The sequence below is a fragment of the Scylla paramamosain genome, chromosome 10 (assembly GCF_035594125.1).
Source record: "Scylla paramamosain isolate STU-SP2022 chromosome 10, ASM3559412v1, whole genome shotgun sequence".
Classification (NCBI taxonomy): domain Eukaryota; kingdom Metazoa; phylum Arthropoda; class Malacostraca; order Decapoda; family Portunidae; genus Scylla; species Scylla paramamosain.
Genome location: NC_087160.1, coordinates 27066376 through 27089354, shown reverse-complemented (window position 1 = coordinate 27089354; position 22979 = coordinate 27066376). Strand labels below are relative to the sequence as shown.

At 36.2% G+C, this 22979-nt stretch overlaps 1 protein-coding gene across 12 annotated transcripts in view; it reads left to right on the top strand.

Moving 5' to 3' along the window:
- Nucleotides 1-20974, top strand: part of LOC135104457 (CLIP-associating protein 2-like) — a 114391-nt gene extending 93417 nt beyond the window's left edge. For 11 of the 12 annotated variants that reach the window (XM_064011925.1, XM_064011920.1, XM_064011915.1 and 8 more), the window contains 7 exons: nt 1357-1694; nt 2359-2883; nt 4048-4132; nt 8221-8425; nt 12559-12911; nt 13269-13457; nt 14765-20974. In XM_064011925.1, coding sequence (XP_063867995.1) covers nt 1357-1694; nt 2359-2883; nt 4048-4132; nt 8221-8425; nt 12559-12911; nt 13269-13457; nt 14765-14968 — 1899 coding nt within the window. In that variant the 3' untranslated portion in view covers nt 14969-20974. The remainder of the gene's footprint in view (nt 1-1356; nt 1695-2358; nt 2884-4047; nt 4133-8220; nt 8426-12558; nt 12912-13268; nt 13458-14764) is intronic. The other variant, XM_064011914.1, reaches the window with a different exon arrangement.
- Nucleotides 20975-22979: the final 2005 nt, after the last annotated feature.

The window sequence follows — 22979 nt, the reverse complement described above, 5'->3', positions numbered from 1 at the left end:
ACATCAGTCTGATGTTAAATGAGTAGACATACAAAGGTAGGTCAAAAGTTTTCAGAAATTTTGAACTACAACAAACTAGCTGAATATTTCTATTAATTCTTCTTTGAACTTGATGCACTTTTGAAGATTGTATTTTCATATCTGTAAGCTTTCTTTTGTAGAATTCTGGGATATTTCCTTTGCATCATGTTAAAATCTTATGTCCTCTTAGTTCTGGGGCAAGATCAGGACTGTGAGGAGAGTGTGGGAAACTTTCCCTCCAAAATTCACATAGGACAATCATAACAATTGATGAATGAGTTTGGGTGTTATTGTGCTGGAATGAGTCCTGCAGTATACTTTCCTTCACATTTTCTGGTCAGTGCACTCTTTGATTTTCACAAAATATCTTATCAGTATTTTCAGTTATAGTTTTCTCCTCCTCCTGGAATAAAAACAAAATTATTCCTTCTGAGTCACAGAAAATCCATAGCATACCTATAACTTTGAGCTCGAGCTCTGTTATGAACTTTGGTTCATTTGATTTCTTTAGTAATCATTGTTTAAATAAAATTTTGCATTGTAGATCATGCTGAAAGATCCATATTTCTGGTCACAATCTGGTCAAAAACTCTGTTTGATTTGATATGCATCATTCTTGGTCTAAAGTGCTTGAAAAAAGGTCAATTCTTTATGGAGCTGATCCTCATTCAACACTTTTGGTACTCTGTGAGCTGTGCTTATCAGATTTAAATTTTCATTTAGGATGGTGAATGCAAAATCATTTGCTACCAATTGCATTGTTCATAACGTGACAGTTTTCTACCAAATTTTATATGAGTTAAGTTTCTTCATTTGTAGCAGTGGTAGGTCTTTCTTCTAGAGTTGTCTCTGATGTAATCTCCAGCCTCTAAAACATTGCAACTGTTTTAGATGGAGTAGAAACTCCATAAACTTTTAATAATGCTTCCACGATTTTTCTTGGTTTCTCCAGCTTGCTGAGAAACTTCATGTTAGGTCCCACTTCAAAAATGTTCCTTTATATGGCAAGATAGCAGCTAAGAAAGTTTGTCTCTTCAAACCATCAGACCCCAGATACTTGTTCAGTCTTTTATTGTTTTCAATATCTTGTCTTATAAAGTATAATATTTTTTCTGGGAAACATTTGACTTATTCTTATATCAATTGTTGATATTCTAAGGTTGACATGTTAAATAAATGAAATATTGGTATAGGTAGTGAGAAACTGAAAATACTATACTTCTGTATTATTGAAAATTACAGTAGGTAAACTATTTTAACAAAATTTTTGCTGGTACATTTGCATTGCAAAATTTTATATGCTAGAATAATAAAAAAAAAACATTCTTCTTTCAGATGCAGGATGTGAATGACATCATTTCAAACTGTGCCTCTCCCCACTGGGGTGACCGCAAGGAGGGCTTGGTGGCTCTAAGGATATTCCTCCAGGGCTCCCACATGCTCACTGGCTCAGAGCTGCGGAAAGTCACTGAAATCTTTACCAAAATGTTCATGGATGCCCAAACCAAGGTGTTCACCATGTTTCTAGACACACTCATGGATCTGATCATGGTGCACAAGGCAGACCTTGGGGACTGGCTCTATGTGCTCCTCACTCGGCTGCTCAATAAATTGGGTTCAGATCTCCTTGGATCAGTGCAGACCAAAATTCACAAAACCTTAGATTTAGTGAGGTAAGTAGCCAAGGCACTTTGTTTTCACACATTCTGTGTGGCATACCTCAATCATACTGTTTTCACACATTCTGTGTGGCATACCTCAATCATACTATTGACCTGTCAGAATTTGAACATTTACATTAATTGATTCAAGCAGTAGCATTTTTTTTTTCCCCACACTCATTTTTATCATTATGCTTCCTTGTCATGCTTCCTCTGTTAAGCTAGATTGGAAGCTGGAAATCAATAACATCATAACCAGTGGGGTTTACTTATGATACCAAATTGCTGGAGAGTTGGCCTGCACTCATTCCAACCTTTATTCCATAGATTGTTTTTATATTAACTGATTTAGAAAAAACAGTTGGTTATTATTCCATGAAAATATTACACTAATATGAAAAGATGTCAGTGCCCCTCTTGGAATGAGGATGGAAGAGAATAAGTCAGTAGCATTGACAAGGATTTTATTAATTTTGTAATATTTTTACTTTATCTTTTTACACAGTCTACAACTATAATTAACTAACTATAAGAGACTTACCATAAATCAAATTTATGTGCTGAAAATTTTCTTAAGTACAGATTGTAACTTTTATTTATTTATTTATTTATTTTTTGTTTATTTATTTATTTATTTTATTTTATTTTATTTTTTTATTTATTTATTTTTTTTCAGAGATTCATTCCCCTGTGATCAACAGTTTATTGTTATCATGCGGTTCTTAGTGGATCAAACTCAAACTCCAAACTGTAAAGTGAAGGTGGCAACTCTAACTTACCTTAAGTGCTTAGTGGATGTTATGGAACTAGGAGACCTGACTGCCTCCCCTGACACACCAGTGGCCTTGGCAAAGATCCTAACATGGACAGCAGACCAGAAATTCCTTGAGATTAGAAGAGCAGCATCTGCAGCCTTCATTGCCATGTTCAACTGTAATATGACAGAATTTACAGCTCTTCTACAGCAGCTTCCTCCTGCATGTCAAAGCACTGCATCACAAATAATACAGACGCATTTGAAAAGGGTGTCCAGTCTCGATGCTTCCCCCTCCTCCTTGCCTCCACGAACTCCTCCCAGCTCAGGGGGCACTCCAGTACTGCAGAGTCCAAATACTTCACTTCCTCGCTCCCACCGACCTGCAAGATATAATACCATTGATTTTGATGACACAGAAAACCTTAACCCAGAAGAAGTTTACAGGCAAGTAGAAAAATTTGTATAACCGTGATTTTTTTTAACATTTCTATCTATCTGCTTACACATGTACATTGTAAACAGACAAGCTTCCAGAATTTCCAAATTTGCTGAAAGATAGGCATGAGTAGTTAAATAAGTAACTGACCTTCATTGTGTTGGTGTTGTGAAGTGCTGCGGAGAGTGTCTGGGGACCATTCAGTCACGTACCTCCATGCTCAGTGAGGAGACAGCAAGGAGGAAGGAGCAGAGTAGTGAATACAAGGTTGAGCTCTTTTCTTACATTTCCCTCCTCCTGTTGCTTGCACTATATGGTTTATTCTTATTGCCACATTCTGTTATTGGTGTTTTAACCCCAGTGGTTAAGTTTGATGAATAGCTATTGTTTCCATTCTTCAAAGTGAACTTATGAAGACTTCACATCTTTCTTTTTCAAGAAAAACACTACTGTGGGTTAATAGAAAGCATTATTTTGTTTGATGTAAATGTTATCCTAACTAAAAGGCAAGATGTTAATCAGATAAGTTCTTATTTATTTACATTAAATGTCACATGCAAGACTGTATTTGATAGTTATAGTTTGCACAGAACCATGCAAAATATAAAAATGCTCAGTGCTGCCGGTAGTCATCTTAACCCCAGTTCCTGCATTGAGCTGGGTAAGGGGTACAGGATGATAAAAGTAAGGTAAACATTGCTTAGTGAAAATGTCCCCTTTTCCACTTATAATCTATTTAATTCTCTGTGTCCCATGTGCCCCATACCCTGACATGGGTTATGACTTCCACAGCATCACTGACACAGCATGATGCTTCATAACATGTCATGGTTTGGGGTCAATCCAGTGGTTTTGAAGTTAAGACTAGTACAGTTATTTGCCTTTAATATATTTATATATCATTCTTATCCTATATTTTATTCAAGGTGGTCTAAACTCTTAGTTCCCTTACATACCTTCTTACAAGATACTGCATTGACCTTTTTCCATAGGAAATGAGTGAAATTTAATTTTCTTTGCCATAAGTGTTTACTAAAATTTTATTTTATTTACATAATTATTTTTGTGGATGTACAGTTCAGTAACTGCATAAGTGATTTCCTCCTTGAAGTGGTTGTGACTAGTTTATATCAAATCAGTCACCAGTGTTTACAGTTTCGTCTCATTTTCAGAAGTTTGAAGCGCACAACAGCAGAGATCCAGAACTATAGCTTTGACCTTGAAAGTTTAGAAAAGCATAGAGACTCCACATCACAGGTATTCCTAACTCAGTTTATATATATATATATATATATATATATATATATATATATATATATATATATATATATATATATATATATATATATATATTATTTGTTTGTTTATTTATTTATTTGTTTTTATTTATTTATTTATTTATTTATTTATTTATTTATTTTTTGCAAAAGAATGTTACGTTCATGTACATGAAGAATTTTTTAATTATATAGATTATTAGTTGACAAATTTATTGTTTGTGATTCTCTTCCTTTTAAAGGATTCTTATTTGATCAATTTTCTTTGAGTGCCAACAATAATTTCTGGTTGCATGTTCATCATCTAAAAATATGTTTTCATTAGATAACTTTGGGTTGTAGGGGGCCTATTGCTGTGAGTGTATTCATATGCATGTGGCACCTTTTCTTGACTACCATCGTTTTAGAGATTATGTCAACCTATTACCTTTGTAATGATATAGATGGTTTTACTGTTTAGCTTTTCTATTTATCTGATACCTCACTCTGTCATGAAGCATCCCCCAATAGGGTGACCACAGCAGAAGAGCCTCCACCTCTCCCTGTCCATACATTCAAGAGCTTTTACACATGTACTCCTTTACCCTATCCTTACACCTTCCAAGTGGCATTCCTATTGTGTTAACACTTTCAATTTCACTTATACATTTTGTTTGCAACCTCTTTACTCTTTATCCTCTTGGTGTGGTCAAACCACCTTCTTGATTATGTTTCTTTTAATTTATTCCATTACTCCACACTTCACAGGTGCTCACACATCTCTCATTCATGCTTTCATTGCTGTTATCTTCACATCTTGTTACTTTTTCTCTCTCAGATAACCCATTTTTGCAATGCACAATCTTGACTCCTATGCACCATTCCATAGCCAAGCCTCTTATCTACCCATTAATGTTGACTTAAGAATATTTAATCCTCAAACCTCTCTTTTTGTCCATGGACACATTTCTGTCTTTCATAATTCTGAAAAGTGATTCTATGATATTCTTACCTTTCACAAACATCTCATTTCTTCATCCACTTCACTATATACCTACTTTTCTCTCTCTCATTTTCTCCCATCTCTCTTCTCTTATATCCTCAATCCCCAGGCCTATTCATGTTGTGGAGGGGTGGCTTTGGGACCACAGACCAACATCCAATGTTGTTTCAGTGTCATTCTTGTCAGAAAAGGAGCTATAATTCAGTCTTCATTTTCTGTATACTGTCTTAATTTTTTCCCTTATCCTTACTATCACTCTGTTCGTTTTCTCTTGAACCAAGCTGCGGCAGGTAAACAAAGCTTGTCTGTAGGTCCTGTGTGGTGCATGTGGCTAATGGGCAAAGTGAGGCTTAGGGTTGTGAGATTTTTGTAACAAAAAGTTGTAAAAACCAGCAGGATTTCACCAACAATGCCTCCTTGTTATTGCATCTTGATGTATTTTTGATAACATAATTTACTTGATGTCTTGTTATGCAAGGAATTCATTTATCTCATCAATTAAAATAAAATGCAAGGTACATTACCAGTCATAAGTATTGGACCCCCTGGCAGGAGGGTCAGATACTTAGAGTGAAAAAAGCATGGTCCTCTTGAGAGTGAACCATTTTAACCAAAAGTATCAGCTCCTGCCAGGACATCACCGCATCCCTCAGCTTCACGCCACTGTGCCTTGGGGCACGTTGGAGAGCAGTAACTTGCCGTGACTTTTCCACATCTTGGCGTATTATTGCACAATAACATCTTGTGATAATTCATTCTGTTTGCTAATATGGTTAAAATGAAAGAGTATTCATCTGAGACTATTGTTCAGATCATGGGCCTCAATGAAGCAGGTCATTCAATTAGAGAAATAAACTAAGCAGTTGGCAGCATCCAGGACAAGTCAAGCGTTGGTTTTGGTATTTCAGGGCAGTGCTGAATTACTGTAGGTTTTGTAAAGTTTTTGGCTTGGCTTAATTTAGTTGGCATGGTGCCAACTTGCAAAAATTTTGAAGAAATTGCCTCTGGACAATTTGTTTTCTTTATTCCTTAATTGAATGTTTTGTTTCCATGCCAATTTGTATGGAATCCCAACTTATGAAATGACAATTTATGGAGGTTTTAGCATTCTTCTCTATTATCATTTTAACCTGCTAATTGCTAGAGGATTTCATTGACCCTCTTTTGGAAGTCTGGGGTATCTGGGGTGTGCACATTGTCTTTCAACCAGTCCAACATTGTTCCTCTATGATGAACAGCCAGTGACTGAAGAATAGCAAACTCATGCACTGACCCTTACACCTAGAATAGGCCTACTGGACTGGGGGTGGGGTGGTGAGGAGCACCCATCCTGGGATCCTGGGATCCATAGTTTAAATTTTTTTGCAGGTATTCCATCTGTACCTGCAGCTATGTGACACTTAAGCCTGGCTTTTGCTTTCTCTCCCTCTTCCTTACAAATTACTCTCTCCATAAACACTCTCTTGCTCTACCTGTTTTCATATCCTTGCTGGACACCTATTACAGTGATCCCCTCTACCCATTTTCATATCCTTGCTAAATTCTATTACAGTAATCCTTCAATAAATTGGACTGATTGTCAGTTTATCCAGTAGTCTGGATGATCCAAGGGGTTGGATGTCTGTTTCTTAACTGAACTTTGGTATATTGAGGGCTTTGTTGGATTGAATGTCCACTGCCTTAACCAAATGTCATTCAGGATGTTGAGAGCTGTTTTCAGCTTTGTTCTATATAATGTGTGATACTGTGTTTACCTAATGCAGTGTACTATATTACTGTACTGTAATGTACTGTTCTGTGCAAAATAAAAAATATATAGTGAGATATACTTCTGCTCACAACAACAGCCAGGCACAAACTAGGCAGACTGGACAACCAGCTTTTGTCTTACACCAAACTGATATCTGTTTGGTCATCCCTGCCTTTGTCTCTCACTACCAAACAGTTTGCCTTTTAAATCAAAGGTTAGTTCAGTCAATTAAATTATATGGATAGTGTCTGAGGGTTCACTTAACAAAAGCTCAGAATATTAAGGTTCAATTTATCGAGTAATTACTGTACTTCCTGTAATGCCTTTTTATTCAGTAGACTATTAAGATGCCTTTTCCATACATTTTTCATCTTGTTAACAACAAGAATTCCATCCTCTCTTTGTTCTTACACTTATGCTTCCCTCCTGTGTCTCTTAATTTCTTTCCAAAACAACTTTTTACTCTTATGGAATTTTTGACTCGGCTTCCTACCAAACTCTTTATGTAAGTATTCTCCTTTTACTTTCTCTTATCAGTTCCCTCCTTTCCCTATTCCAAAATTTACACTCAGTCCCCCCCCTCATTTTCATTTCTAATGGCATATTCTTTTCCAACATTTTCTCATATGGTCTCTTCTTTTGCATGACCTTAATCTCAGCCATTCACCATGTGTTTCTGTTTCTCCTACTACATCCAAGCTTTTCTATTGCCTTTAAATATTCCAAACACCTCATTTATCTTTGATCCCTCTCCAATTGTCACCATAACTTCAATCAATCCTTTTACTAGCCAACATGTGATTTGTCTTTCCTATACCAGCATTCTTACCTTATTCCCATTTGTCTCTTATTTTCAGTGTCATTACAACAGCATATTACTTTGAGCCTTTGAACATCCATCTTAATGCTTCAAGGACATCTGAAACATCTTTCTATAATCTCACATCCACTCTTCTGTCCACCTTTCTTGTCCTTTGCTTTCCATGTGTACCAATGGACCATTTTATGTTGGAGGATGTTTGCTTAGAGCAACTTCTTTTCTGCACATGTCCTCAAGTCCTCCCTATCTTCATTGTTTTTTACATCACCTATCATTACTTTTAACCTTTCCATTCATATCTCAACTACATCTACCCTTCTCCCTCTTTCAACATTTCTGAGGCATTCACTTAGGCTATTACAGACTGTAGAGACAAAATATGAAGTTAGGTTTTTAAATAGCTCATATATCACTTGCCTTTGGCAGCTCCTTCTCATCACTAACCATTAAATAGGTCATATATCAATTGCCTTTGGCAGCTCCTTCTCATTACTAACCATTGCATCATCATCCCAGGACTCGGGTATTAGCCAACTATCTGCTGGCGGTGCTGACATCCGTAGCAGTGATGTGGTGGATGACAAACATGCTGAAGACACCAATGGCATCCTGTCTGGCCGGTCATCGAGTGTATCCTCCCCTACACACCGCCAACTCTCTCTCATGTCTGATTCATCGAGGAACGGCCTGGACACTCTTACTGATGATGACTTGGGTAGAGGTATTTGTTTATTCTGCTTTTTTTTTTTCTTTTACCGCATGCTGTTTATGGAAGATTTGTTTGCATTTGTGTTCATCTTTTAGGTTGCAGACAGCCCATTTCTTCATAAGTTTTGCTTTCCACTAATCAAGAGATTTTATTTTTAATTTCTTTTCAGTGCTTTCATACGTGTGATTATATTATTTATTTTACAAAACAATGTCAGTCATGGTGTAAAAATATTATATGAGTTTTTTTTTGTGGTATCCATACACTATTTCACTATTGGGATCGTCATACTTTGACATATATAAAATTCCTGTTATTATTATTATTACTATTATATATATATATATATATATATATATATATATATATATATATATATATATATATATATATATATATATATATATATATATATATATATATATTTTTTTATTTATTTATTTATTTATTTATTTATTTATTTATTTTCTTTATTTTTTCCTCTATTTTTTTGTAAATAATAATAATAATAATAATAATAATAATAATAATAATAATAATAATAATAATAATCACTTTATTAATCTTGCAGCCTTACAGCTGAAAATCCACATGTTACATTCTTTTATATGCTAACATACAAACATCTTAGGTATACATTTAACTCTAAGGAAGTATCTTACAATATGATACCATGACTGCCAGATGGTGCTGGTCAACCTAGTAGACTAGGCTTAGGATGATCAGGCCACCCTGTGTGCATTTTTCTATTCAGAGTTTCTTTTTCTTACCTAGAAGTGTCACAACTCTGACTTACACCAGGTACCTAATCACTGCTAGGTGAACAGGGTCTATATTGCAAAGAAGTCTTCCCAAAGGCTTTTGACCTGACCCAGGATTCAAACCTGGGCCCTCCCTATTGTGAATCGAGCACGCTAAGCACTATGCTACCAGTCGTGTGTGTGTGTGTGTGTGTGTGTGTGTGTGTGTGTGTGTGTGTGTGTTTATTTAGCTAGTTGTATTGTACGGGGCATGAACCAAAGGTCATGTTGTCCTGTCTCCTTGTCCATATTTATCCAAATTCTCTTTAAACATGTGTACACTATTTGCCACAACCACCTCTTCCTTCAAATCATTCCAGATTTCAATAGTTTGATACAAAAGCTGTATTTCTTGATGTCTCTTGAACATCCACTCTTAATTTTCTTCCTTGGCCCCCTCATACATCTCTCTCCCTCCTCCATCTGTAGTACCAAGTAATTTCTGCCTATTCTTTCTATATCATTTACTAATTTGTACATTGTTATCAGGTCTCCTCTTTTCTTTTCTCTTGTAATGTTGGTAATCCCATCTCTTTAAGTCTTTCTTCATAGCTTAAGTCTTTCAATTCCGGTACCATCCTTGTTGCTATCTTCTGTATTCTTTACAGTTTCCTTATATCTTTTATGTGGAGCCCAAACTACTGCTGTATATTCTAATTTAGGATGTATTATGGTTGTTATAATTTTCTTCATCATTTCTTTATTCAAATACTTAAACACCATCCTAAAGTTTGTTAACAAGCTGTATGTAGAGGTAAATATCCTGTTTGTGTGTCTTTCAGGTGAATGTGTATCCTGAATCATTACTCCCAAATCTTTTTCTTCATTACTTTTCATTATTATTTCTCCTTTCATTTTGTAATTCCATGAAGGTCTCTTTTAACTATTTCCTATTTCCAACATGTAGCATTTTCTGGCATTAAATTTTAGTTTTCATCTTTGGCTCCATGCATGTCATATCATTTACATATATTTGATTTATTATCTCCTTTGTATTCACTTTCTATTATTGTTCTCTCTCTCTTTCTATTTTTTTACTTCCTCTGTTACTAACTTTCACTTCTCCAACCCTAACCTCTCTTGTACAGCTTTATTTATCTCTTTGTTTTCTTCCTTTAGTTTCTTGATTTCTTCACAGTACTTCTTGTTGAGGTCCACTATTTTTCCCATAAATGGGCATTATCATGATAATTTATCATGATAATGATGTCAGGTTATCAGTTATCTGATAATTATTTTTCCCGTGTTATTGGTTCATCAGTATCACCAATACTTTTGGTTCCAAACAAGCGATAATTGATCATTTTCAGTTTTTGGAACATGAGCATGTTCAAGTTTTCAGCTTTCAAAATCAAATATAGTAATTTTACTTAAAACTACTTTTCATTGTGAAGAGACAGGATAAACATTAAATTTGATTTTTTCAAAGTTTTCTAAGATAAAATTAAAGATTTAGATTTAATAATTTTTTTACTTAAAATATCAGTATCGTTATCGCTAGTATCAGAATTCAGGATTTATCAGTTTTTGGTTATTGGGTATTGGGCGATAAATTTAGTGGTTATTATGATAGTTTTTTTTGTTATTGCACCCAGCTAAGATTTTTACTATCTATTCTCTCAATTCTTTGTTTTCTTTTTCACTTTCTATCTCCCTCTTCATTTCTATTATATTACTGGATATCTTTTTTTGCATTATCCTCACCCATTTTTTTCTTCCTTCCATGCTAAGCTATCTTCTCCCTTCAATCTTTTGAAAACATTGGGATTTGTGCCGGAAGCCATCTTCCCTGGTTGATGTCACTGCCAAGGTTTACCTCTGCACCACACTCCCATTTCACCCTTTTGGCCACTCTTCAATTAACACTTCACCTTCCCCTTCATCCACACCTCACAAAAGTCCCTTTTATGGAGACAGGAATAAAAATTTGGCCCTCCTGCACGACCAAACCTAGGTAAATCCCCGGAGCTGTTGTTCATGCATCTGATCAGCTGGGCAGCTGGGTGGTGTGTGTGTGTGTGTGTGTGTGTGTGTGTGTGTGTGTGTGTGTGTGTATGTGTGTGTGGGTGTGTGTGTGTATGAGCCATGCTCGTGCTGTTCCTTCATAAATACTACATAGTATCAACTTTTCCTTAAAATTCATGGGTATTTCATGCATGGACCACTCTCTCACTCACATCAGCTTTAAACTAATGAAACTCATGATTATTCTAAGCATTTGCTATTTTCTTATCTGGATTTTCTCATTAATTGGTATATTAATAGAGAATACTGTAATATTTTCTTCTGTGTATGTGCTTGTGCATTTGTGTAGGGATGAAGTTCATGGATGGTAGCAAATCAAATTTGCTACAGCTACTCACTTGGAGAAGTTTCTAGAAACAGTAGTAGGATTAGATAAAGATTTCATCCCTTAAAAGCTATTGTTCATTATAGTTACATCCTTTTCCTCTTTCTCCTTGTTCCTTTATTTTAAGGTTGTATAAAACCCTTCCTAATGAGCTTGTATCTGTTTTGGAAGACCTGCTCTTCCTTGCTGTCTTCTGTTTTGACTGTTTCTTTGTTTCTTTGTAAGTTGATTAAATGCATGAAGTAATTGAGTAACTTATATTATGTGCAGTGCATGAAAGCTGAAAACTTTGTAAATGTTCTAATAGAATCAGTGATTAACCAGTGAATGACTGGATAGAAAGATGGACAGCTAGAAAAAAATATCCCTTACATGTGCAATAACTTACTTTCTTTAAAGTATATGAATACTGAATATTAATTTTTAGTGCATATATTCACACATGCTCATACAGGATCAGATACATATTGGTATGTAAATAGTAAAGAAATGCCAGAAGTAAATATGAAGAGCATTGAATACAAAATAAAAAAACAGTGAAGGATGAATGTGGAAGTAGAATATATACATAAAAGCATTTTAGAGGATTTACCTAAAATCAAGTCTAAAATTTTCATTTATTCTGAGAAAAATCATGAGCATTTATTGAAATTGAATGTATTCATGTATTCACAATTTTCCCTACTTGTTTAGGAGGCCAGGAAAAAAAACTTGCACTACATCCAAAATCATCTTTTTATGTTCAGTACCTTCATCTTGCTGTGAAACCACTGATAGGGAAAGGGAGTAAATGGCAGAAACACCCCCAGGTTATTTATGGTTACCCATCATTAGAAGGAACAAACAGTCACGAGTGTGAGCAGGTCATGGACCTGGCACACACTGGGTAATTACATTGAAGAGAAAAACAAATATTTCCTTGAAAACTGAACATCACGCTGACAAATTCAGGACCACATACAGGAGATAAAGTACAATGTGATATATTGGCACAGGTGACGGACAGGAAAGTGATGCTGAGGTAATGACAAACGTGATAGCCGAACTGAGCAACACTGATGAGGGTCGCACAGTGGAGAAGCGCACTGCCCTCACCAATCTCATCCGCCTTGCCCGCACTGGCTCAACTCTAGTGTGGAATGAAAACTTCCGTGCAGTCCTGCGGCTTCTACTGGAAAGCCTCAACTGTGGAGATGGGGGTCAACGGGCCCTGGTGCTTGCAGTGCTCACAGAGATGATGCGCAGGAGTCCTCTAGTCCATCACTTCCTTAGCTTCTCAGAGTTGATCATCCTGAGAGTACTTAATGCACATGCTGACAAGGAGAAGGAAGTGCATCGGGCAGCTGTGGTGAGTCCCAGAGAGTAGGAACAGAAGAGGGATTGATTATTCCTGCCATCATTCCTGATGATGCAGTTGTTCTCTCTCTCTCTCTCTCTCTCTCTCTCTCTCTCTCTCTCTCTCTCTCTCTCTCTCTCTCTCTCTCTCTCTCTCTCTCTCTCTCTCTCTCTCTCTCTCTCTCTCTCTCTCTCTCTCTCTCTCTCTCTCTCTCTCTCTCTCTCTCTCTCTCTCTCTCTCTCTCTCTCTCTCTCTCTCTCTCTCTCTCTCTCTCTCTCTCTCTCTCTCTCTCTTATAATTGTTTCTATAATAACATGATATACACCACATGTGTTTGCTGCAACTACTGTAACTGTTTTGCTTTTCTAGGTTTGTGCTGGCACTGTGGCTGAGATTCTTCCTCCTGAAGTAGTTATCCGTGTCCTTAAGCCCCTGATCCAAATGGCAGAATACCCAGTCAACCAGGCATCCATCAAAATGCTTAATAAGCTAGTTGAAGCTCATCAACCATCAATTGTAGCTGCAGCCCTACCAGAAATTATGCCGGGACTCATCAAGGTAAGGAGAGGTGTTACTAATAGGCTGAGGGAAAGTGAATTTTTTACATGCATTACCATGACTCTGTGCACCTTGTGATTATGAATATTTATGTATTTAGAATTCATATTGTCAGGGTTGGGAGGTCTTGTATAATATGAGAAAAATAAAAAAAATGTTTTGCTACTTTATATTAAGGTAGGCTTCTTGAGAAGAAAATTATGTATATATGTATGTGTATTTTAGGGTGACATCCCTATGCATACATTATAATATGCATGTAAATGCTATTGAAATCCCAAAGGTAAATATGAAGATGGGAATTCTTGACACAAGTAATTTTCATGCATACATTCACATTCATGATCAAATTTACATGAATTCTCTGTTATGTTAGGCTTTAATTTAAGTCTCTTTGGGAGACAGTACCACTCATACTAAACAAGCATACCCCACAATCTCAGTAACAGGACCTAACAGTAGAGGCTGTTTATCCCTGCTGTACTGTAATAAACCTGTTCCCCTCCCCTTGCACATGACCTGATCAGTTAATGGGATCAGATGCAGAATTTTTTATAAAGATCATAATTATTTTTGTCTGCTCATGCATTCACAACTGTTTTTTTAAACCTTATCATACTCAACTATTCTTCCCTGCTCTGTGGATATTCTTCTCACATCTAACATTCTCTTCACTTAGTCCATTCATTTAGTTTGCAGTCTTTCTTTCAGTTTATACGTATCTCATCAGATTTTCACTCATTGGTCTTTTTCAGTCCTCTCTGTTTGCCAAATTATGAAACACCTTGTACTTTGCTCATTCGATCAACTCTCTTCTAATATTAGTTCTCTTTTGTCTTTCTCCATTCCTCATTTAATTCATGTGTGTTACTCAACACATGTTCCTCAGGCACCTCATATTCATTACATTCAGTCTCTTCTTGTTCTCACATTCATATTTCATTTCTATATGATGCAGTTGATATCAGTGCTTCCCAATACAACTTTATCTTTACACTCCTTCACAGTCTATATTAAAACACAACCTTTCATTTTCCTGCACACTATTCATACTTCATTTGAAAATCACTTCAGCTATTAATTAATTCATATATGGCAACAAATCTGCTTCTTCAAGCAATCTCAACATTGAGAATTGGATTCACTCCACAACATTCAAAGCTGCATTCATTCTGGTACCATGTACTATCCTCATATTTATTAATTTGCTCTTACCCTCATGCATTCCCAATTTTTTTCATTTATATGCCTATCCAAATTCCTTTTGGCTGCTGTATAAGTCTGTCATTATTTTTCCTCCTTTACAGGCTTATGACAACAAGGAGTCCTGTGTGCGTAAGGCCTCTGTGTTTTGCATGGTGGCCCTACACAATGCTGTGGGTGAGGAGGCTATGGTGCCTCACTTGGAAGCTCTCACTGGTTCCAAGTTGAAACTCCTTAATCTTTATATCAAGCGAGCAGAAACTCAGAACTCTGGAGCATCTTCCCCAAAGTCTGAACCCCCAATGTAAAGTGGAAGATTGAGGTTGTGAGTAAGACAAGAAAGGGTACTCCAAGTGGCCTCATCATCATGGGATGATCCTGTATCTAACATGCTTGTGTGTGTGCATGTGTGTATGTGTGCGTGCATGTGTGTGAGCATGCTTGTGTACATGCATGTGTGTGTGCGTGTGTGTGTGTGCACGCACGCACGCACGCACGCACGCACGCACGCACGCACGCACGCACGCACACACACACACACACACACACACACACACACACACACACACACACACACACACACACACACACACACACACACACACACACACACACACACACACAAAAGCAAGCAAACTGTCAGCCATCAAAAATGGAAGAAAAAGCACATGTGATATATCCATATTCAGTCATGAGAACTATGAATTGCCTCACACAGAATATTACAAATATATACTTTGTATTTTCTTTGGCAGGTTTGAATATGCTCACATTCATCTTGGCACAAAATTTTTTGAAAGAGCCACATAACCCAAATCTTATCCAAAGACCCTCAAGGCAAATCTGGGTGATAGGACTACCCTACCATCTGGCTAGGGCAAAGAGAGGATGGTATCAATTATCTCTTATGATTTTTTCTTTAATATTTTTTAAAAGAAATGTGATACAATAAATGTAGTGTGTTAACCTTTCAGTATGTGCTGGTTTAATATCTCAAATCCAATTTTCTAGTGTGTATTTAGGGATAAAATTGGGTTGATTATTCTATTATGCTTATGCATTTGCTCTAGAATAAATCCTCAATTTTTCATGTTTTACCATCATTGTTGAATAATAATTTCCTATCTTTATCATGTCATTGTTGAAGTAATGGGAAGCTAGGATAAACCTCAAAGTAAGTGCTGACCTAACTTTAAGTAAGAATGCTGGATTTGAGAGGTTAGACCTCTATATGAGATCTGTGTATACATCATTATAATTGCAGGGTTGAAGGGGATTTATATGAGGAATATTTGGAGGATTGTTCTGAATCATAGAATTTCTGTAAATTTTTCTAAATTGCTGTGTTTTCCATGAAAAAAAGAACTTTTACAGCAGCAGCAGTAGACCCACTGGCTGTGATGCCTAGTGAGTCTACTATAGCTGACCTGTAGTTTTATCAATTTATTTGCTTACATGGCAATCTTTGTGTGATAGATTATTATGTGATTACTGATAACATATATATATATGGCTTTTCTGAGCAATGTGAAATTCTGTAAAGCAAAGATAGGATATTAAGGACCAGGCAGTATCACTATTTTGATGCATATGTGCCATTAGGAGTACCATTAATGACAAAGGAAGCAAGTGGCATGACTTCCTTTTACATATTTAAATTTTTTTATGCATTGTACTTTGAAAAAAGTCAGACTTTCACGAAAAGGAAGAATATGATACAACTATTAACACTAGTGTCAATAGTATACTTCATCACTAGGGGCTGGGAGCTAGTCAAATGTGCTTTGAATTGGCGTCTTGATAGTGTTGTATGTCTATTTTGTATTATGTTTTAAGCATATTTTACTGATACGTATGTGATTGGCTGATAGATTTATCAGCTCCATTGATGAAAAATTTGCTTCTTTTAGGAGGGTCAGAACATAATTACCAACAAGCTTGTGAACCATATGATTTTTTTTTTTTTTTTTCCCCTCCAACTTGGATGAGTATGGTCATGTTGGGCATCTACAGAAGAGGTGTGTGTAGACCCACCATTCCAGTTTCCTGAGCACCTGACATAGCTTGGCTTGAATGCTGGCTTGTTGTGTGCAAAGCTTTTGGTGAAATGTATGATAGTGACAAACATGTAATATAAATCATGTACATAATAGATATTCTTTTCCCCCCTTGGTCATGGATACTAAATCTTCCAATATTTTTTTCTTTTTCAAAAGTCTTTATTACTTATGATACTTAACACTATATTATCTTTTAAGCAAATGAGTTACTGGCATGAAATTGAGGCAATTTCTAAGAAAGTCACTGACATTTAAAGGCAAAATCACACAAAAAGAAAAGAAATAAAAAATCCATTCTACTTTTTAACTCTACCTTCTTTGGGGCTGCATTAGTTGTGTCCTAAAATTTAGCTGCTGCCAATCATACTGCATGTGACCATTGGTGCTGAGGCTCTGAGCTACAACTATCTGAAGTATTTCCGAAATAAAGGATTTTCCCAGACACAGAACACCCTGTAAACCAATACTGTGTGTGTGTGTGTGTGTGTGTGTGTGTGTGTGTGTGTGTGTGTGTGTGTGTGTGTACATACATGCTTATGATGGTTAGCACCATATTTGATGGCTTATGAGATGTATGTGTTTCTCTCTCTCTCTCTCTCTCTCTCTCTCTCTCTCTCTCTCTCTCTCTCTCTCTCTCTCTCTCTCTCTCTCTCTCTCTCTCTCTCTCTCTCTCTCTCTCTCTCTCTCTCTCTCTCTCTCTCTCTCAAAACACCCACAATATGCCTGGATTATCCTCCAAAATGAAAGTATATATGTTACTAGTTTGGGGATTAGTAGCTGAAATTGGTATCTGTCCTCTCATATGTTGTTACCTATGCATGAAACAAGAAATTAATTTTACAAGTAACTTCAGTATCTTAATAAATTAAATTTAATACTGTCATTATGCTGTGAGAAAAATGTGTATGAATTTATTTACTTGGTGCACTAAATGAAGGTTAAGGCTGATGTACACTGTTCTCACACTGTTATGCTTACATCCTTACTAGTGATGTCTTGCTTGATGAATACAGAGTGCTCCATTTCTGATATGTTCTTATTTGCACCAGAAAGGATAATTTTCTAATTAACTCATGGATACAAAGCTTTTCTTTATGCAATGATGCACTTATTTACAGGAAAGTTGTGTAAACCATTTGATGTATAAAAACAATATCATTTATTGTCTTTTTGGAAGTTCATACACCTGGACAGTGTAGAACCCGTTTTCCATTTTAATCAGCAGTGATCAGTTGCTTATCTACTGTCAAAGATAGTGGAAGCTACTGCCTTTGATTCAGGATGACCACATACTAAGTTATAATGGAAAACATTACTATCCATTAAACTTTTGCAACCTGAATTACAGGAAATATATGTCAATTTTTCATGCTATAAAGACAACATAGACAGTGTTGAGATTTTTATAGGCTTTTGTTCCTTTGAAAAATAGTTGATAGAAAGATCATATCAGGAGTGAGCTATGGTAATTTTGAAATGTGAATTCTATTGTACCATTCAAGGTTTTAGAAGGAACATCCTTATCTAACTATTGTATTCACTATGGTGTGATATTCTACGTATTTCCACCTGTTACCAGCTTTGCTGGTAGTTTTGTAGCCAGTAACAAAGCCCAATGTGCTGCTTGCACTGCCTTTCATTGGAGCCATTACCTATTGCATGCATAATGACATGTATACAATGTCATCAGCGAATATTTTTTATCATTTTTTGTATCAGTTATAAAATAATTGAAGGCAACTATTTGGTCACTGGGCAACAGAGATGTTTTCCAAAATAGGATCTACCAAGGATGGCAACATTTCCTTTTCTTAGCTTCACCTATGGAAATGTCATTTTCCAAGGTAACCCCCCATCTCAACAGATAATTATGGCAACATTTCCTTTTCTTAGCTTCACCTGTGGAAATGCCATTTTCCAAGGTAACCCCCATCTTGACAGATAATTATCACTAGCTTTGTGTGCTCAGTCTGCTCTCATATGCCAAATGTTTAATCACCATTGCCAGTACAAAATACAGCACATGTCCAGATGTAGTATTCATATAGTACATTTGAGAGCAAACTTTGGTAAGGAACACTCTTCCCATTTTCTCTAAGTTCTTTAGTTCACTGTATGAGAGGTTACTATCTAAGCACTGTTGGTGGAACTGAATTACAGTGCATATATAGAGACCTTTTATTTATCTAGGATATATTTTTGCATTTCAAATGAGGAGCTTGGCTATGACCACACCTTTCTAATGTTGATTTTCAAGATGGAACAGTGATGAAGCCAGCCACATGAAACCAAGCATACCTTTATATCCTCAAGTGAAGTTCGGAGTATGCTGTTTGACATTAGGGTCCATTTGGGACTACAAATATCCTCCACTTTCAATTAAAAAGTAACTCTTTTATCAATGCTATTTTAACAAAGTTTGACAGATATAAGGCATTGAGTGAGAGATAGTAGCAACATTCTCTAACAAAATTGTTTGTGTTGAGCAGTGGGTGGTACATATCAGACTTTATAAGAATTGTCTGTCCATGGTAGGGGCCCATCTTACAAGATGCAGCATCTCATGTATCATTAAATATGGTACAAGACTAACAATTTTGTAAAGAAAGGATAAATCTGGTTTTCCCTCTATTGTAAGGAGGCATCTTCGCATTCTTTTCAAAGAAAAATAGTCATCAGCATGTATAACAATATGCAAAAGTTAAAATGAAGTCTCTCATATGTACTTTTCAAAAGCTATCACTTAATGCCTTCAAACATGTTGCAACAGTGGCAACCTTATACATTTACAGTTTCCTTTAACTTTTTTTTCTTTGTGTGTGTGTGTGTGTGTGTGTGTGTGTGTGTGTGTGTGTGTGTGTGTGTATACATACATGCTTCCATGCATGCACATGTGTACAGAACAAAAATTGGTATGCTCATTTATACATACTTTTGTTGAAATATTTTTATTAAGAGGGTTATAGTTTGTGTGTGTACTTGTTTTTATGTATGTCATGTAGTGTGGATGGAATGGCTGATTTTGCTGATTAATATTGTTTCAGTCTTGTGTTTGTAAGAAACTGAACTGCCATGTTCATTGATATATATTAACTGATTGACTGAAATGAATCCATGACAGTGCCACAATAACAGAACAACTAGATCATTGGTGTATCAGTTTATGAAGCTGCAGCCAAACTGTTGCCTCCACCTATACCAAAGCGGATCATCTGATAAGGAGCAGGCTTTTTAGAATATATATATATATATATATATATATATATATATATATATATATATATATATATATATATATATATATATATATATATATATATATATATATTAACTGATAAAGGCAACAAAATTTTAAGAACATTTTGGAAACTATTTTTTATTATTGTGATATGACTTTTTAAGTCCAATTTTACTTTTATTTTATTTTGAAGAATAATTGCTTTACTGTTATTCACTGTGGCTGGTAACTGCTAGCTTTTGTCTTGTTTCTTCATGTCATAATTGTATATGATGATTTATGTGCCAATATTTGTTTTCTCTGTACATGTGATACCTCTGGTGTTGGATAGTGGTGTGTGCAGCCCTTACTGGATCAAGGTCGTGACTCAAGCTGCTGCTGTTATAGTTGCATGGATGGCACTTCATGCATCTCATATGAGTGATAAATATGTTACCTAGAAAGATGTAATTTTTATAGACCAACAAAGGAACACTATTTGCAGCTTTGAATTAGTATCAGCATGCTATTAACTTTATTAGTTTGCTAGAGTTGTGATGATCAGTGTTCTGCACTGGTCTCTGTACATTAATTTTGTCAGCTTGTTTATGGTGTTTTGATGCTGCAGGGAGCAAGATAGGAAGTATCCATTAAACTTGATTTACTATATTATTATTGCAAACATTGTCTTGTGGTAATTTTTATGATTCTACTAAAAGTTTGCAATTTATATTTAATTTTAGTAATTACATTGGCAGAAATTTGTCGGACACCAGTGAAATGAGAAAATATTTTTCTTAATGCTGCAATATGGAATTTGATTACTACTTTGACAAGAGTGGCTTCTGTAAAATTATAAGACTTAGATATTTTGAGAAACTCGGAGTCAGGTTGGTTTCACTCATGTTACAGGGAATACAGGCATGATGGGGAAGCTCACGAGACAGACTCACGGTAAGGTTTGGTAAGTGTGAGGGATGCAGGCTGCCCCAGGTGACTCCTTTGCACATTCATTACCCTAATAAATCTCATTATGATTCATGAGTATACTTTGCCTCCTGTGTTAAAAATTATCCTTCTGCTTACTATGGTTCCATCCTCATACACAAGAACCCATCCACTTCTCCCAGAGTGGTATGGTGACGCTCTCTTTTGTCTTTTGCCTTACACCTATTTCCAAGAACTCCCAGTCTTCCATAGGGATTCCATAGGGCAGCAGTTGACCACCTCAAGAAATGACAACTAGAAAATAGATTGAGATGATTTTGACAACAGGAAGCCCATATAGCAGGAAGTTGTGCCATGGTTATATTAGTAACAACTGGTGCTAAATAAATGGTTGGGCTGGGACATTTGTGTCTCACGTTTACACAGTTACCTCTCACCACATTTACCCATGTCTTGCTCCACCATGAGTAGGATGCCATGGATTTCTTCATTATTCACCAAAGGCCTCGGTGTCAAAATAAACTAGGGATTTTTGTCATAATGCACTTTAAGACATGTATACACATGCCTGATAATTTCAGAATAGATAATCCCACCATACAGAAAATTATGAGTGCTCTCCACTACTAGAACTATCCACAGGTGAGTTGAATTGAATGCCAGTCACTACTCTTCTATAGAAACTCCTCTGCAAATGCCAGTGAATTGATGTTTTATTTGTGAATCATTACTTCTAAGAGAAAAAGGTTAAACGGGCAAATTTGAGTTACAGCATCATCCTAGGATGCAATATATATATATATATATATATATATATATATATATATATATATATATATATATATATATATATATATATATATATATATATATATATATATATATATATATATATATATATATATATATATATATATATATATATATATATATATATATATATATATATAAACACACACACACACACACACACACACACACAAAAGATAAATAGGGGAGGGCCACACATTCATGAAAGTCCCCGCACATTTTGCGCATGTGCGAGCAGCTCGCCTCGTTAATGGCCGCCGCCACCTCATCAGTTAACTTTAGGTAACTTAACCTAACCTAACTAACCAAGCCTAACATGACTAACCTAAACCTAACCTTACCTAACCTAGCCGAAATAATGTGTTATAATAAATAAGAGGCCATTTCCAATAATTCGGTATAAGGTAGCTTACAGGGTAGTTAGGTTAAGGTTAAAGTTAGTTTAGATTAGTTAGGTCAGGGTTAGATTAGCTGATGAGAAGGTGGCGGCCAATCACGTGGCCAGACTGCTTGCACATACGCAGAGTGTGCGGGGACTTACCTGTGTGCAGGCCCTCCCGTAAATAGTACGGTAGAGGACATCAACTCTCACTTTTGGAGAAGAAAAGTCACTTGTCCAAGGTACGCAACACTACCTTAAAAATTTTTTTTTTCACAGGTGAAGACGTGCAGTGATCACTATTCTGTGTAACCCTGTACACTCCATTCCTGAAAAGAGTGTGTATGCTACTTCCTACGTACTATCAGTGGGTCTACGTTTTGAAGCGGGAGGACCTTCCTTCCGGATTCGGTTGGCAGCCATGTCATTACATGATCAGGTTGTATTAAGATATGAAGGGACCCTACATACGGCCAGAATACCTGACCTGTTGGAGAGGAAGGACAATAACAGGGGGTGGGGGGCCCTCCGTCGCCTCCCTCCTTCCCGTCATTCACTCCTTCGTATATCGCCGAATGCATTCTGCCTTCCGTAGTGAATGCACAGCCAATACAATTGCATCTAGAAAATCATACTTATTTTGAGCGACTAATTTATTAAGAAAATCAGCAGATGATACGCAGCGTGTCTAGTGACTTCATGAGGCTCCAGAGAGAGAGAGAGAGAGAGAGAGAGAGAGAGAGCTGACTCATAAGAAGCACTGCAGTGACGGCTGAACTTCCTAGCATCGCCTTCCTCGACATTTACGACAACCTGATGAACAGTAAAAGCCAGCTGTTTACTGGACAGTCCTTCAAGGCATAAAAGAACCTTGAGGCTTACAAATAATAATATATATATATATA